General features: G+C 45.0%; 1 protein-coding gene across 1 annotated transcript in view; it reads right to left on the bottom strand.

Annotated features, from left to right (window-relative positions):
* Positions 1-10,559, bottom strand: part of mnat1 (MNAT1 component of CDK activating kinase) — a 96,128-nt gene extending 85,569 nt beyond the window's left edge. The window contains exon 1 of the mRNA XM_033027426.1: positions 10,419-10,559. Coding sequence (XP_032883317.1) covers positions 10,419-10,507 — 89 coding nt within the window. The 5' untranslated portion in view covers positions 10,508-10,559. The remainder of the gene's footprint in view (positions 1-10,418) is intronic.
* Between the last annotated feature and the right edge of the window lie 1,886 nt (positions 10,560-12,445).

Below are 12,445 nucleotides of genomic sequence, written 5' to 3'. Positions count from 1 at the left end.
ACTTGGACTAATCCTTTTATTGCTATCCAAATGCCCCATTATTACCTCTTTAATAATTGAACAGCATCTTTCCCACCACCGAAGTCAGACTAACTGGTCTGTAATTCCCCGTTTTCACTCCCACTCCTTTCTTGAAAAGTAGGATAACATTAGCTATCCTCCAATCCACAGGAACTGATTCTGAATCTATTGAACATTGGAAAATGATCACCAATTCATCCATTTCTTGAGCCACCTCCCTGAAGACCCTGGGATGCAGACCATCAGGCCCAGGGGATTTATCATCCTTCAGTCCCATTAGCCTACCCAATACTATTTCTCGCCTAATGAAAATTTCTTTCAGTTACTCTGCCCCCTTAGATCCTCTGTCCTCCAGTACATCTGGGAGATTGTTTGTGTCTTCCTTAGTGAAGACAGATCCGAAGTACCTGTTCAACTCTTCTGCCATTTCCTTGATACCCATAATAATTTCACCCGTGTCTGCCTTCAAGGGGCCCACATTTGACTTTGCTACTCTTTTTCCCTTAACATATCTAAAGAAGCTTTTACTATCATTCTTTATATTCCTGGCCAGCTTCCCTTCATACTTCATCTTTTCAGCCCGTATAGCCTGTTTTGTTTCCTTCTGTTGTCCTATGAAAGTTTCTCAATCCTCTGTGTTCCGGCTACTCTTTGCTGTGTTATACATCTTTTCTTTTAGTTTTATTCTATCCCTAACTTCTCTTGTCAGCCACAGTTGCCTCCTACTCCCCTTAGAATATTTCTTCCTTTTTGGAATGAAATGATCCTGTGTCTTCCGGATTATGCCCAGAAATTCCTGCCATTGCTGTTCCACCGTCATTCCTGCTAGGATTCCTTTCCAGTCCACCATGGCCAGCTCCTCTCTCATGCCTTCATAGTCCCCTTTGTTCAACTGCATCACTGACACTTCCAATTTAACCTTCTCCTTCTCAAATTGCAGATTAAAACTAATCATATTATGATCACTACCTCCAAACGTTTCCTTTACCTCGAGTTCTCTTATCAAATATGGTTCATTGGACAACATTAAATCCAGAATTGCCTTTTCTCTGGTCGGCACCATTACAAGCTGCTCTAAGAATCCATTTCGGAGGCACTCTACAAACTCTCTTTCTTGAGGTCCTGAACCAACCTGATTTTCCCAGTCTACCGGCATAATGAAATCCCCCATCACCACAGTGGCATTACCTTTGGTACATGCCAGTCTTAACTCCTGCTGCAACTTACACCCTACATCCAGGGCTTCTATTTGGGGGTCTGTAGATAACACCAATTAGTGTCTTCTTGCCTTTACAATTCCTCAACTCAATCCAGTGACTCTACCTCGTCAGTCCCTATGTCTTCCTTCGCAAGGGACTGAATTCCATCCCTCACCAGCAGAGCTACCCCCACCCCCCACCCCCCACCCCCCCCCCCCCCTCCTCTGCCCACCTGCTTGTCCTTTCTCTAGGATGTATAACCCTGAATATTAAGTTCCCAGATCCGATCCTCCCGCGGGCACGTCTCGGTAATCCCCACAATGTGATATCTACCAACCTCTATCTGAGCCTCAAGCTCATCTACTTTACTTCTTATACTTCGCGCATTCAAATACAGTACTTTGAATTCCTTACGCATCTCACCTTTCACATCGATCCCTATTACACTTGGCCATACTCTCCTATCCCTTTGTGAGCTTTCTTTCCCGTTAATTCTGGAGTTATTAACTATCCCTTTACTCCCTTTCCCTTTAACTCCGTCCTTGACTATCCCATTTGACACCCCCCACCCTCCTATTTAGTTTAAAACCACCTGTGTCGCAGTGGCAAACCTGCCTGCCAGAATGCCGGTCCCCCACCTGTTAAGGTGCAATCCGTCCCTTTTGTACAGTTCCCCCTTAGTCCAAAATAGATCCCAGTGGTCTAAGAATCTAAATCCCTGCCCCCAGTTCCCCAACCACACATTCAGGTCCTGTATCTCCCTGTTCCTGCTCTTGCCAGCACGAGGAACTGGAAGTAAACCGGAGATAACAACCCTGGAGGTCCTGATTGTCAGCATTTTTCCGAGCGCTCTAAAGTCACGCTTCAGAATATTCATCCCCTTCTTTCCGACATCGTTTGTGCCAACATGCACTACAACTTCCGGCTGTTCACCTTCGCCCTTGAGGATTTTCTGCACTCTGTCCTTGACATCCTGGATCATGGCACCAGGGAGGCAGCACACCATCCTTGAATCCCGTCTGTTGCCGCAGAAACCCCTGCCCGTACCTCTCACAATGGAGTCTCCAACTACCACGGTGTTGCCTGACGTCGGCCTCTTTCCTATGGTGGTAGTGGGACAATACAGCAGCCCATCTTGCAGAACTGCTACCTCACAGCTCCAGTAACCCTAGGTTCAACCTTAGCCTCCGGAGAATTCCAGAGTGGAATTTGCACATTCTACATGTGAATTGTGTGGGTTAGTAGGTTAATTGGCCGCAATAAATTGCCCATTGTGTAGATGAGAGGTAGAATGAGGAGAGGGGCAGTGGGGCAAATGAAAGGACGTACATGATGGGTGGCAAACGCTCAGTGGACCGAAGGCCTGTCTCCATGTTGCATGACTCTATAGTGTCTAGTCACCTTATCGAGTCATACAACGTGGAATCAGGCCCTTCGGCCCAACTTGCCCAAGACCACCAACATGCCTCATCTAAACTAATCCCACCAGCCCACACTTGGCCCATAACCCTCTAATCCTATCCTATCCATGTACCTGTCTAAATGTTATATATTATGATAGTACCTGCCTCAACTACCACCTCTGGCAGTTTGTTCCATATACCTACTATCATGTATCTATACACTGTAAATGGATCGATTGTAATCATTATCGTCTTTCTGCTGACTGGTTAGCATGCAAAAAAAGCTTTTCAATGTACCTCAGTACACGTGACAATAAACTATACTGAACTGAACTTTGTGTAAAAAGGTTAGCCTTCAGGTTCCTATTAAAGTTTTCCTCCCTCACCTTAAACCTATGTCTTCTGGTTCTCAATTACCCCACTCTGGGCAAAAGGTTCTGTGCAGTTACCCAATCTATTTCTCTCATGATCGTATACCCCTCATCCTCCTGCACTCCCGAGGAATAAAGCCCTAACCTGCTTAACCTCTCCCTACACCTCAGGCCCTCGAGTCCTGGCAACATCTTGATAAATCTTTGCTGCAGTCCTTCCAGGTTGATAACATCTTTCCAATAATATAGGGATCAAAACTGAACACAAAACTCCAAAAATAGTCTCACCAATGTCTTATACAACTGTAGCATAACCTCCCAACTTCTATACCTTCTTGAACCACTGCACCATGCAGTGAATCTGTTACTACAAAATTGTTGTGCATTACATTTCAGTGGCAAGATTCAGTGATAAGGGAAAGCGATGCATTTCCAAGTAAGGGTAGTGTGCAAGTGTGATGAGAATGTCCGGTGGTGGTAGTCCCATGTGGCGGTTGCCCCTATCCTTCTTAACTGCAACACGTTACAAATGAAATTTAACATTGTGCAGTTATCGGCAAACATCTCAGTTCTGCATTTAAGATGAAAAGAAACTCACTGACAAAGCAACTGAAAATGGTTGTGCCTGGGACACTAACCCAAGGAACTCATGCAGCAATGTCCCTGGATTTATTTCCAGCAGTCATAACCGCATCCCTCTGCACGATACAAATCAAACTCCAACTCACTCGGCACTGACCATGCACCCCCACCCCTTCGCAACTGAATTCCATACATGCAGACGGAAATGATCAAGGACAGGCGACAACATGTTCTCAACAGCAATTCTTGCAAGGCTGCATTCTCAGCCTCTTACTATACCCCCTATACACTCACAACTGTGCAGCAAAATTCTGCTTCAGATCGATTTACAAATTTGCTTATAACACCACCATCGTGGGCCAGATTTCGAACAATGATGAGACAAAGAACACAAAGGAGATAGAGAGCTTACAGATGTCAAGACAATAGCTCTTCAATGTCATCCACACAAAATAGCTCGTTATCCACCTCAGGAAGTGGGTGGAGTACATGCCAGTCTACATCAAAGGTGCAGAAATGGAGATAGTTAAGAGCTCAAGTTCCTAGGTGTAAATATCACCAACAATTTGTCCTGGTTCAAACACAATAATGTGATAGCCAAGAAAACACACCAACACCTCGACTTCCTCAGAAGACCAAGAAAATTTGGAATGCCTCCAATGACACACATAGATGCAACATGGAACACATCCTAACAGCCCAGCACATCACTTAAATCAGCCTCCCCCTTCTCTTCAATAACTCTAACCACACTTCACACTGCTTCTGGAAAGCAGACAACATAATCTAGGATCTCTCACACCTGGCCATCACCTCTTCTCCCCCTTCCATTAGGCAGAAGATACAAAAGCTTGAAAGCATGTACCACCAAATTCAAGGTGGTTGCATCTGCTGTCAAACAGTTGTGGCAGTAGGTGAAATAAAATTGGCACGGTCATTACAAAGGCAGGAGTTAACAATCAACCTCTCAAAGCACTCATCACAATGGACATTAGTGCCACTGGTCAGTGATTTTAAAGGCATGTCACATTGCTCATCTTGGCACTGCTATTATGGGTGTCCTTATAAAGCAGGTAGGGACCTTGGACCATAGTGGTGAGAGATTGAAGATATACTTTTTCTTTTTTTTGTATGGTTTAGCCTGCTGGTATGTTCGAGTTGGCCATACTATACAACTTAAGCAACACATTACATGGATAAAGCAGCTTAATCTGATTTTAACTGCTGCTTAATGGCACATTATTTTACACTATCAGGGAAATTATGTTTGTTCCACCTTCACCTGTTATCTCAACTAACCTATTACCTATTACTAACCTATCTTTCTCAGTTCTCAGAAAGGGCCTGGACTTTTAACTGTTTCTCCTTCCACAAATGGTGCCTGGCATTGAGTTTTCCAACTTTTTTTACGCTGTTATTACCAGAAAAGGTGATGTTGGGGGAAATAGTTATAAGATTCTCATCAATCAGGTTGGTTCAGGACCCCAAGAAAGAGTTTGTAGAGTGCCTCCGAGATGGATTCTTAGAGCAGCTTATAATGGAGCCGACCAGAGAAAGGCAATTCTGGATTTAGTGTTGTCTAATGAACCAAATTTGATAAGAGAACTCGAGGTAAAGGAACCGCTTGGAGGTAGTGATCATAATATGATTAGTTTTAATTTGCAATTTGAGAAGGAGAAGGTTAAATCGGAAGTGACAGTGATGCAGCTGAACAAAGGGGATTATGAAGGCATGAGAGAGGAGCTGGCCAAGGTAGACTGGAAAGGGATACCAGCAGGAATGACGGTGGAACAGCAATGGCAGGAATTTCTGGGCATAATCCAGAAGACACAGGATCATTTCATTCCAAAAAGGAAGAAAGATTCTAAGGGGAGTAGGAGGCAACTGTGGCTGACAAGAGAAGTTAGGGATAGAATATAACAAGAAAAAAAGATGTATAACACACCAAAAAGTAGCCGGAAGCTAGAGGATTGGGAAACTTTCATAGGACAACAAAAGGAAACAAAACGGGCAATACGGGCTGAAAAGATGAAGTACGAAGGGAAGCTGGCCAGGAATATAAAGAAGGACAGTAAAAGCTTCTTTAGATATGTTAAGGGAAAAAGAGTAGCAAAGTCAAATGTGGGTCCCTTGAAGGCAGACACGGGTGAAATTATTATGGGGAACAAGGAAATGGCAGAAGAGTTGAACAGGTATTTCGGATCTGTCTTCACTAAGGAAGACACAAACAATCTCCCAGATGTACTGGAGGACAGAGGATCTAAGGGGGTCGAGGAACTGAAATAAATTTTCATTAGGCGAAAAATAGTATTGCGTAGGCTAATGGGACTGAAGGATGATAAATCCCCTGGACCTGATGGTCTGCATCCCAGGGTCCTCAGGGAGGTGGCTCTAGGAATAGTGGACGCATTGGTGATCATTTTCCAATGCTCAATAGATTCAGGATCAGTTCCTGTGGATTGGAGGATAGCTAATGTTATCCTACTTTTCAAGAAAGGTGCGAGAGAAAAAACAGGGAATTACAGACCAGTTAGCCTGACTTCGGTGGTGGAAAAGATGCTGGAGTCAATTATTAAAGAGGTAATAATGGGGCATTTGGATAGCAGTAAAAGGATTAATCCAAGTCAGCATGGATTTATGAAAGGGAAATCATGCTTGACTAATCTTCTGGAATTTTTTGAGGATGTGACAAGTAAAATGGATGAAGGGGAGCCAGTGGATGTAGTGTATCTAAACTTTCAGAAAGCCTTTGATAAGGTCCCGCACGGGAGTCTGGTGACTAAAATGAGAGCGCATGGTATTGGGGGTAGGGTGTTGCCGTGGATAGAAAATTGGTTGGCAGACAGGAAGCAAAGAGAAGGAGTGAATGGGTCCTTTTCAGAATGGCAGGCAGTGGCGAGTGGAGTGCCGCAAGGCTTGGTGTTGGGGCCCGCAACTGTTTACCATGTATATTAATGATTTGGAAGAGGGAATTAGGAGCAACACTAGCAAGTTTGCGGATGACACAAAGCTGGGTGGCAGTGTGAACTGTGAAGAGGATGTTAGGAGGTTGCAGGGTGACCTGGGCAGGTTGAGCGAGTGGGCAGATGCAGTATAATATTGATAAATGTGAGGTTATCCACTTTGGTGGCAAAAACAAGGGGGCAGATTATTATCTCAATGGGGTTAGGTTAGGTAAGGGGGGGGGGGGGGTTGCAGCGAGACCTGGGTGTCCTTGTACACCAGTCACTGAACGTTGGTGCGCAGGTACAGCAGGCAGTGAAGAAAGCTAATGGAATGTTGGCCTTCATAACAAGAGGATTTCAGTATAGGAATAGAGAGGTTCTTCTGCAGTTATATAGGGCTCTGGTAAGACCACATCTGGAGTATTGCATACAGTTTGTCTCCTAATTTGAGGAAGGACATCCTTGTGATTGAGGCAGTGCAGCATAGGTACACGAGATTGATCCCTGGGATGGCGGGGCTGTCATATGAGGAAAGATTGAAAAGACTAGGCTTGTATTCACTGGAGTTTAGAAGGATGAGGGGGATTCTTATAGAAACATATAAAATTATAAAAGGACTGGACAAACTAGATGCAGGAAAAATGTTCCCAATGTTGAGCGAGTCCAAAACCAGGGGCCACAGTCATAGAAAAAGACTGAGGTGAGAAAAAAGTTTTTCACCCAGAGAGTTGTGAATTTGTGGAATGCCCTGCTACAGAGGGCAGTGGAGGCCAAATCACTGGATGGATTTAAGAGAGAGTTTGATAGAGCTCTAGGGGCTAGTGGAATCAAGGGATATGGGGAGAAGGCAGGCAAGGGTTATTGATTGGGGACGATCAGCCATGATCGCAATGAATGACGGTGCTGGCTCGAAGGGCCGAATGGCCTCCTCCTGCACCTATTTTCTATGTTTCCTCCTCGGACACGGGCGTTGCTCGGCCTTAAATACCAACTCGGGTACCGACCCCGTGACTAGCACCTCCCACACTAAGACGCTGCCCTCTAGAGCCGATGGTTCGTTGTGCCCATGGATTGCCACTAGGTGCCGCCACATGAACCCCCCAGAACCAGAGGCACCAAACCGGACGGGACGCTGCACGATGCGGCCCAAACGCGTAGATACAATCCCACGCCCCGGGGGCTTGCTCGGTTCAGAAGAATTTCCGGGAGCTTGCGATGGGCCAGTTCAACCACATGGACAGGCTCGCTCAGGTCCAAGTAGGCTGGCTTCAAACGAGCCACAGACACAGTTTCACGCCACCCTCCCTTGTCTAAATCAAATGTAGTAGGCCATTGTCGCAGCAGGCGAAAGGGACCTTCATACAGGTGCTGCAAGGGCGACCTGTGGGAGTCACGGCGGAGAAAACGTAGGGGAAGCCCATCAGCGGCAGTGGCACATGGGAAGGGGCTACTTCATGGCGCGACGTTGGGATGAGAGACTGGGTGCCAACTCTCTCCCGCAAGCAGATCAGCACCGATGACGGGGGTTCCTGGGACCCATCAGTGGCAGGGACAAACTCGCCGGGGACGGTGAGCGGTCCACCATATACAAACTCCACGGAGGACGATGACAGATCCTCCTTGGGGGGAGCCGTCCGAATCCCCAACACGACCCATGGCAACTCGTCCATCCACCCAGGGCCTGTGAGACGAGCCTTCAGGGCGCCCTTCAGACAGCGGTGGAAACATTTGACTGGGGATGGTACGCTGTCGCGTGGTGGATCTGCATCCCCAACAGACGGGCCATGGCGGACCACAGTTCAGACGTGAACTAGGTGCCCCGGTCAGACGTGATGTGAAGTGGAACCCCAAAGCGGGCAATCTAATTTACCACGAGGGCACGACGGAGTTGAAGTGTCCATGAGCGGGATGGCCTCCGGCCACCGCGTAAAACGGTCGACCACCGTAGGCGGGTATGAAACACCCTGCGACGGAGGCAGTGGCCCCATGATGTCCACGTGTACGTGATCGAACCGCTGGCGTGGCACTGCGAAGTCTTGAACGGGCACCCGGACGTGTGGATGCACCTTTGATGTCTGGCACGGGATGCACGCCCGGGCCCAGCGAGCGACATGCTTCCGAAGTCCGTGCCACATAAACTTTGCGGCCACCATAGCGACCTTGACCCGAATGGATAGGTGGGCCAGCCCAGGGATCACCTCAAAGACGCGACGGCACCAGGCCGCCGGAACGATAGGCCTCGGCTGGCCCGTAGATATGTCACAGAGGATGGAACCCGAGGGATCCAATGGCACGTCCTCAAGCACCAAGCCAGAGATCGCGGTGCGGTACGCCGGCATCTTATCTTCCGCCAGCTGGGCCGCCGCCAAGGCGGAGTAATCTATTCCCGAGGCCGGGTTAAGCACAGCTGCAATTGCCGGACGGGACAAAGTATCCGCCACGAGGTTGCATTTCCCGGCAATGTGCCAGACATCCGTTGTATACTCCAAAATGGCCACCAGCTGGTGCTGCTGACGGGTGAACCAATGATCCGCGAAAGCAAACGCGAGTTCAAAGGGGGGCAAAACGCTGATCTCTGCCCCGCCCCGAGCATCGGTCCCAGACATACAGTCAATGGATCGTGCCCGTCACCACGGTGACTAGAGGCAGCCGGCGCTGCCGTTTCCCGGAAACGAACATGGCTTTAGCATTGTGCAGAGATAGATGTCAGAACTCATTTGCTATCTCCATTACACCAGCCATTCGATATTATAGAAGTGCCCCAAAAAAAGTCAAACAATGGTAAAGTTAATGGTGCTGGATAATTCCAGCCAAACGTGTTCTCCATTTCTGTCTCTTCTCTTCCAATCACTGGAGTTCACCCCACTATAGTGGAATTGCCCCCCTCCTGTTAGCTTGTCCACTATCATTATGAACATATGCCCAAAAAAATGCAGAGGAATTTAGTGATAAAACATCTGCCTGCAGTGCATCAACAATACATTGCTCAAGAAAAATTAAGCAAGCAATTATAATAAAGTAGTCCTGAATGTCAAATGATGGAGTAATAGAACGATCTCATGAAAGACTCAGAAAATAGTTGTCATTAGAACTAAACTGAATCTTAACATGTACTTAATGTGTATTCCAAAATTAGTGAAACTAAAAAATACAAAATATCTTGATCATTGACCCATACAATTACAAATTATCCAAAGTTCAAATGTATAACTTTGATCATCCATTTGTAAGTTACCAAACATTTTTTTCCATTTTTTAAAGAACTACTCATGCATTGATTACATAAAGCACTTGAGGCCATAGTGTAACAGACTATAGCACAAACCAAATAGGGAAGAGTTCAATCTTCTATGTTTCACAGAGGCAAATGCTTAAACTATCATTCACCACTTATAGATATTCAATGTGGCCCGGTAAATGAATTTCCTGCATGAACTGTGTTTGCCATCAACTGTAGACAGGAAGTTCGCGTATTCTACAAATATTAATTAAGATGATCCATGTTAACTTGTTTCAAGATTAGTCACGACAATAAGAAAAAAAACTGCAAAAGCTACAAATCTGAAACAAAACAGAAAATACTGGAAACGGTCAACAGGTCAGGCAGCATCTGTGGAAAGAAAACTGTGGAGTTAACGTTTCAAGTTGAAGACCTTGAAGAACTTCATCGCCATAACTTGGTTATTTTCATTGTTTTTTAACATTTAATGCAGCCCCAAGTGAATAACTTCTACAAAAATCAACTACAATCCACCTGTATAAACCAAACTCATTGAGCCTGAGACTTAATTCGTCGGCAGGTCATTCACCCAAACCTGCTCAGAAAAAGCTCAAAATCGCGTTTTAAAAACACCCTTTGCATGATATGATTGCGTGCGGTTGTAATACTTGACTCACAGCGTGTGTCCGCACACATTCACCATCAGTTTGAGAGAAGGGTTGCGATATTTCGTGGTTTTACACCTAGGACAGCCCTGATCATCCATCCTTCCCAGTCCCTTAGAAACGGCGCAGCAACAAAACGCCTCCGACTGCAACTCTCAGCACTTCACAAAGGGCCCGGCGACAGCGGAGGGATGATTGAAGAACACCAAATTGTCTGATGTTTGCTGGCTCGCAGTCTCGTGTGTTTGCTGATAATATAGTTTACAATTACCTGATGAAAATAAACGCGTGACTATTTTGTATTTGTCCATTCCCCAATACAATTTAAATATGCGTGCCATTGTTTCAGCCCATGTTTATCTAACTTTGCAATCGCCACCACCTGAACAAATACAAACATCTTGTTGAATGCGTCCTTGTCTGTATACAGAGAGAATTATCCAGCACCACAAGGCGTTTTGAATGCTCAATTAAACCAATTCAAATCTACTTTCTAACATTTGCACGTGAGGCGCAGCTGTTCAATTTATAATCGATTTTATTACAATGGAAGGATTAAGAGGTCCACTTGAACGAGGATTGATTCGGACTACATTTTGTTCTCATTGTAAAATTTGCTTGACTTATCTACTTTTTTTTTAATTTCCATTACGATAGTTATATGTTGAATTATTTATTTCCATATTATGCACCTGCATTTTTCATATGGTATTAACTGTATACATATGCTGAAATTATAGGTCAACAATATACCTTCTCAACCTTGACTTTATCAGCATTTTACTGGGAAACTGCCTCCAAACATTAAAATGAATATCCGCATTAATTAATTTCAACTGAAGTCAGTTGATGGAGCAATTGAAAATAATATCAATTTTTCCCACACCTGGAGTATTGCATACAGTTTTGGTCTCCTAATCTGAGGAAGGACATTCTTGCCATAGAGGGAGTACAGAGAAGGTTCACCAGACTGATTCCTGGGATGTCAGGACTTTCATATGAAGAAAGACTGGATAGACTCGGCTTGTACCCACTAGAATTTGGAAGATTGATGGGGGATCTTATAGAAACTTACAAAATTCTTAAAGGTTGGACAGGCTAGATGCAGGAAGATTGTTCCCGATGTTGGGGAAGTCCAGGTCACAGTTTAAGGATAAAGGGGAAGTCGTTTAGGACTGAGATGAGAAAAACATTTTTCACACAGAGAGTGGTGAATCTCTGGAATTCTCTGCCACAGAATGTAGTTGAGGCCAGTTCATTGGCTATATTTAAGAGGGAGTTAAATGTGGCCCTTGTGGCTAAAGGGATCAGGGGGTATGGGGAGAAGGCAGGAACAGGATACTGAGTTGGATGATCAGCCATGATCATATTGAATGGCGGTGCAGGCTCGAAGGGCCGAATGGCCTACTCCTGCACCTAATTTCGATGTTTCTATGTTTCCAAGAAGAAAATCATTGCCATTTCATTCGAAGTGAATCCAATACTGGAATCATACCGTGGTTAATTGTTCCACTCGCGATACTCTGCTCGTATATTACACCTTCACCAGTCCTTCAGCCACATTTCAAGATTATAAGAACTTGCCTTGCTGTGTAAATAAATTGTCTTTTAGCAATAACATTGCATTTGTAGTCTTTAGTTACATACCCTCGTGTTAATATGTCATTTAATGGTTACCAAAGCACTTTGAAGTGAAGAATGTCTATTAAATTTCCACTTTACCTATATTAAGGCAATGAAAATAATCTCATCTTCCCCTGAACCAGAATATATTGCCTGTAATCTAACTCACTGCAAGTTCTCTTGCCATTACTCATTGTTCACCTACTGCCTTTGACAAAATTTCATTATAGAAATGTCATCCTTGTTTTCAAATCTTTTCATACTCTTGTTGCCCCATTCTTTGCAACCCCCACTGGTTCCACAACCTTCTAGTATTCCTCTGATGACTTCACCATGCCATTAATGCATTCATTTTACTAGTTTCAAGCTTTGGTATTTGCCCCCAAAAAGTTCTATCATTTTATCTTTCCCCTTTT

This window comes from Amblyraja radiata, chromosome 9 (genome assembly GCF_010909765.2).
Source record: "Amblyraja radiata isolate CabotCenter1 chromosome 9, sAmbRad1.1.pri, whole genome shotgun sequence".
NCBI classification, from domain to species: Eukaryota; Metazoa; Chordata; class Chondrichthyes; order Rajiformes; family Rajidae; genus Amblyraja; species Amblyraja radiata.
The sequence above is the reverse complement of the archived record's forward strand: the minus strand, read 5'-3'. Positions and strand labels throughout refer to the sequence as shown.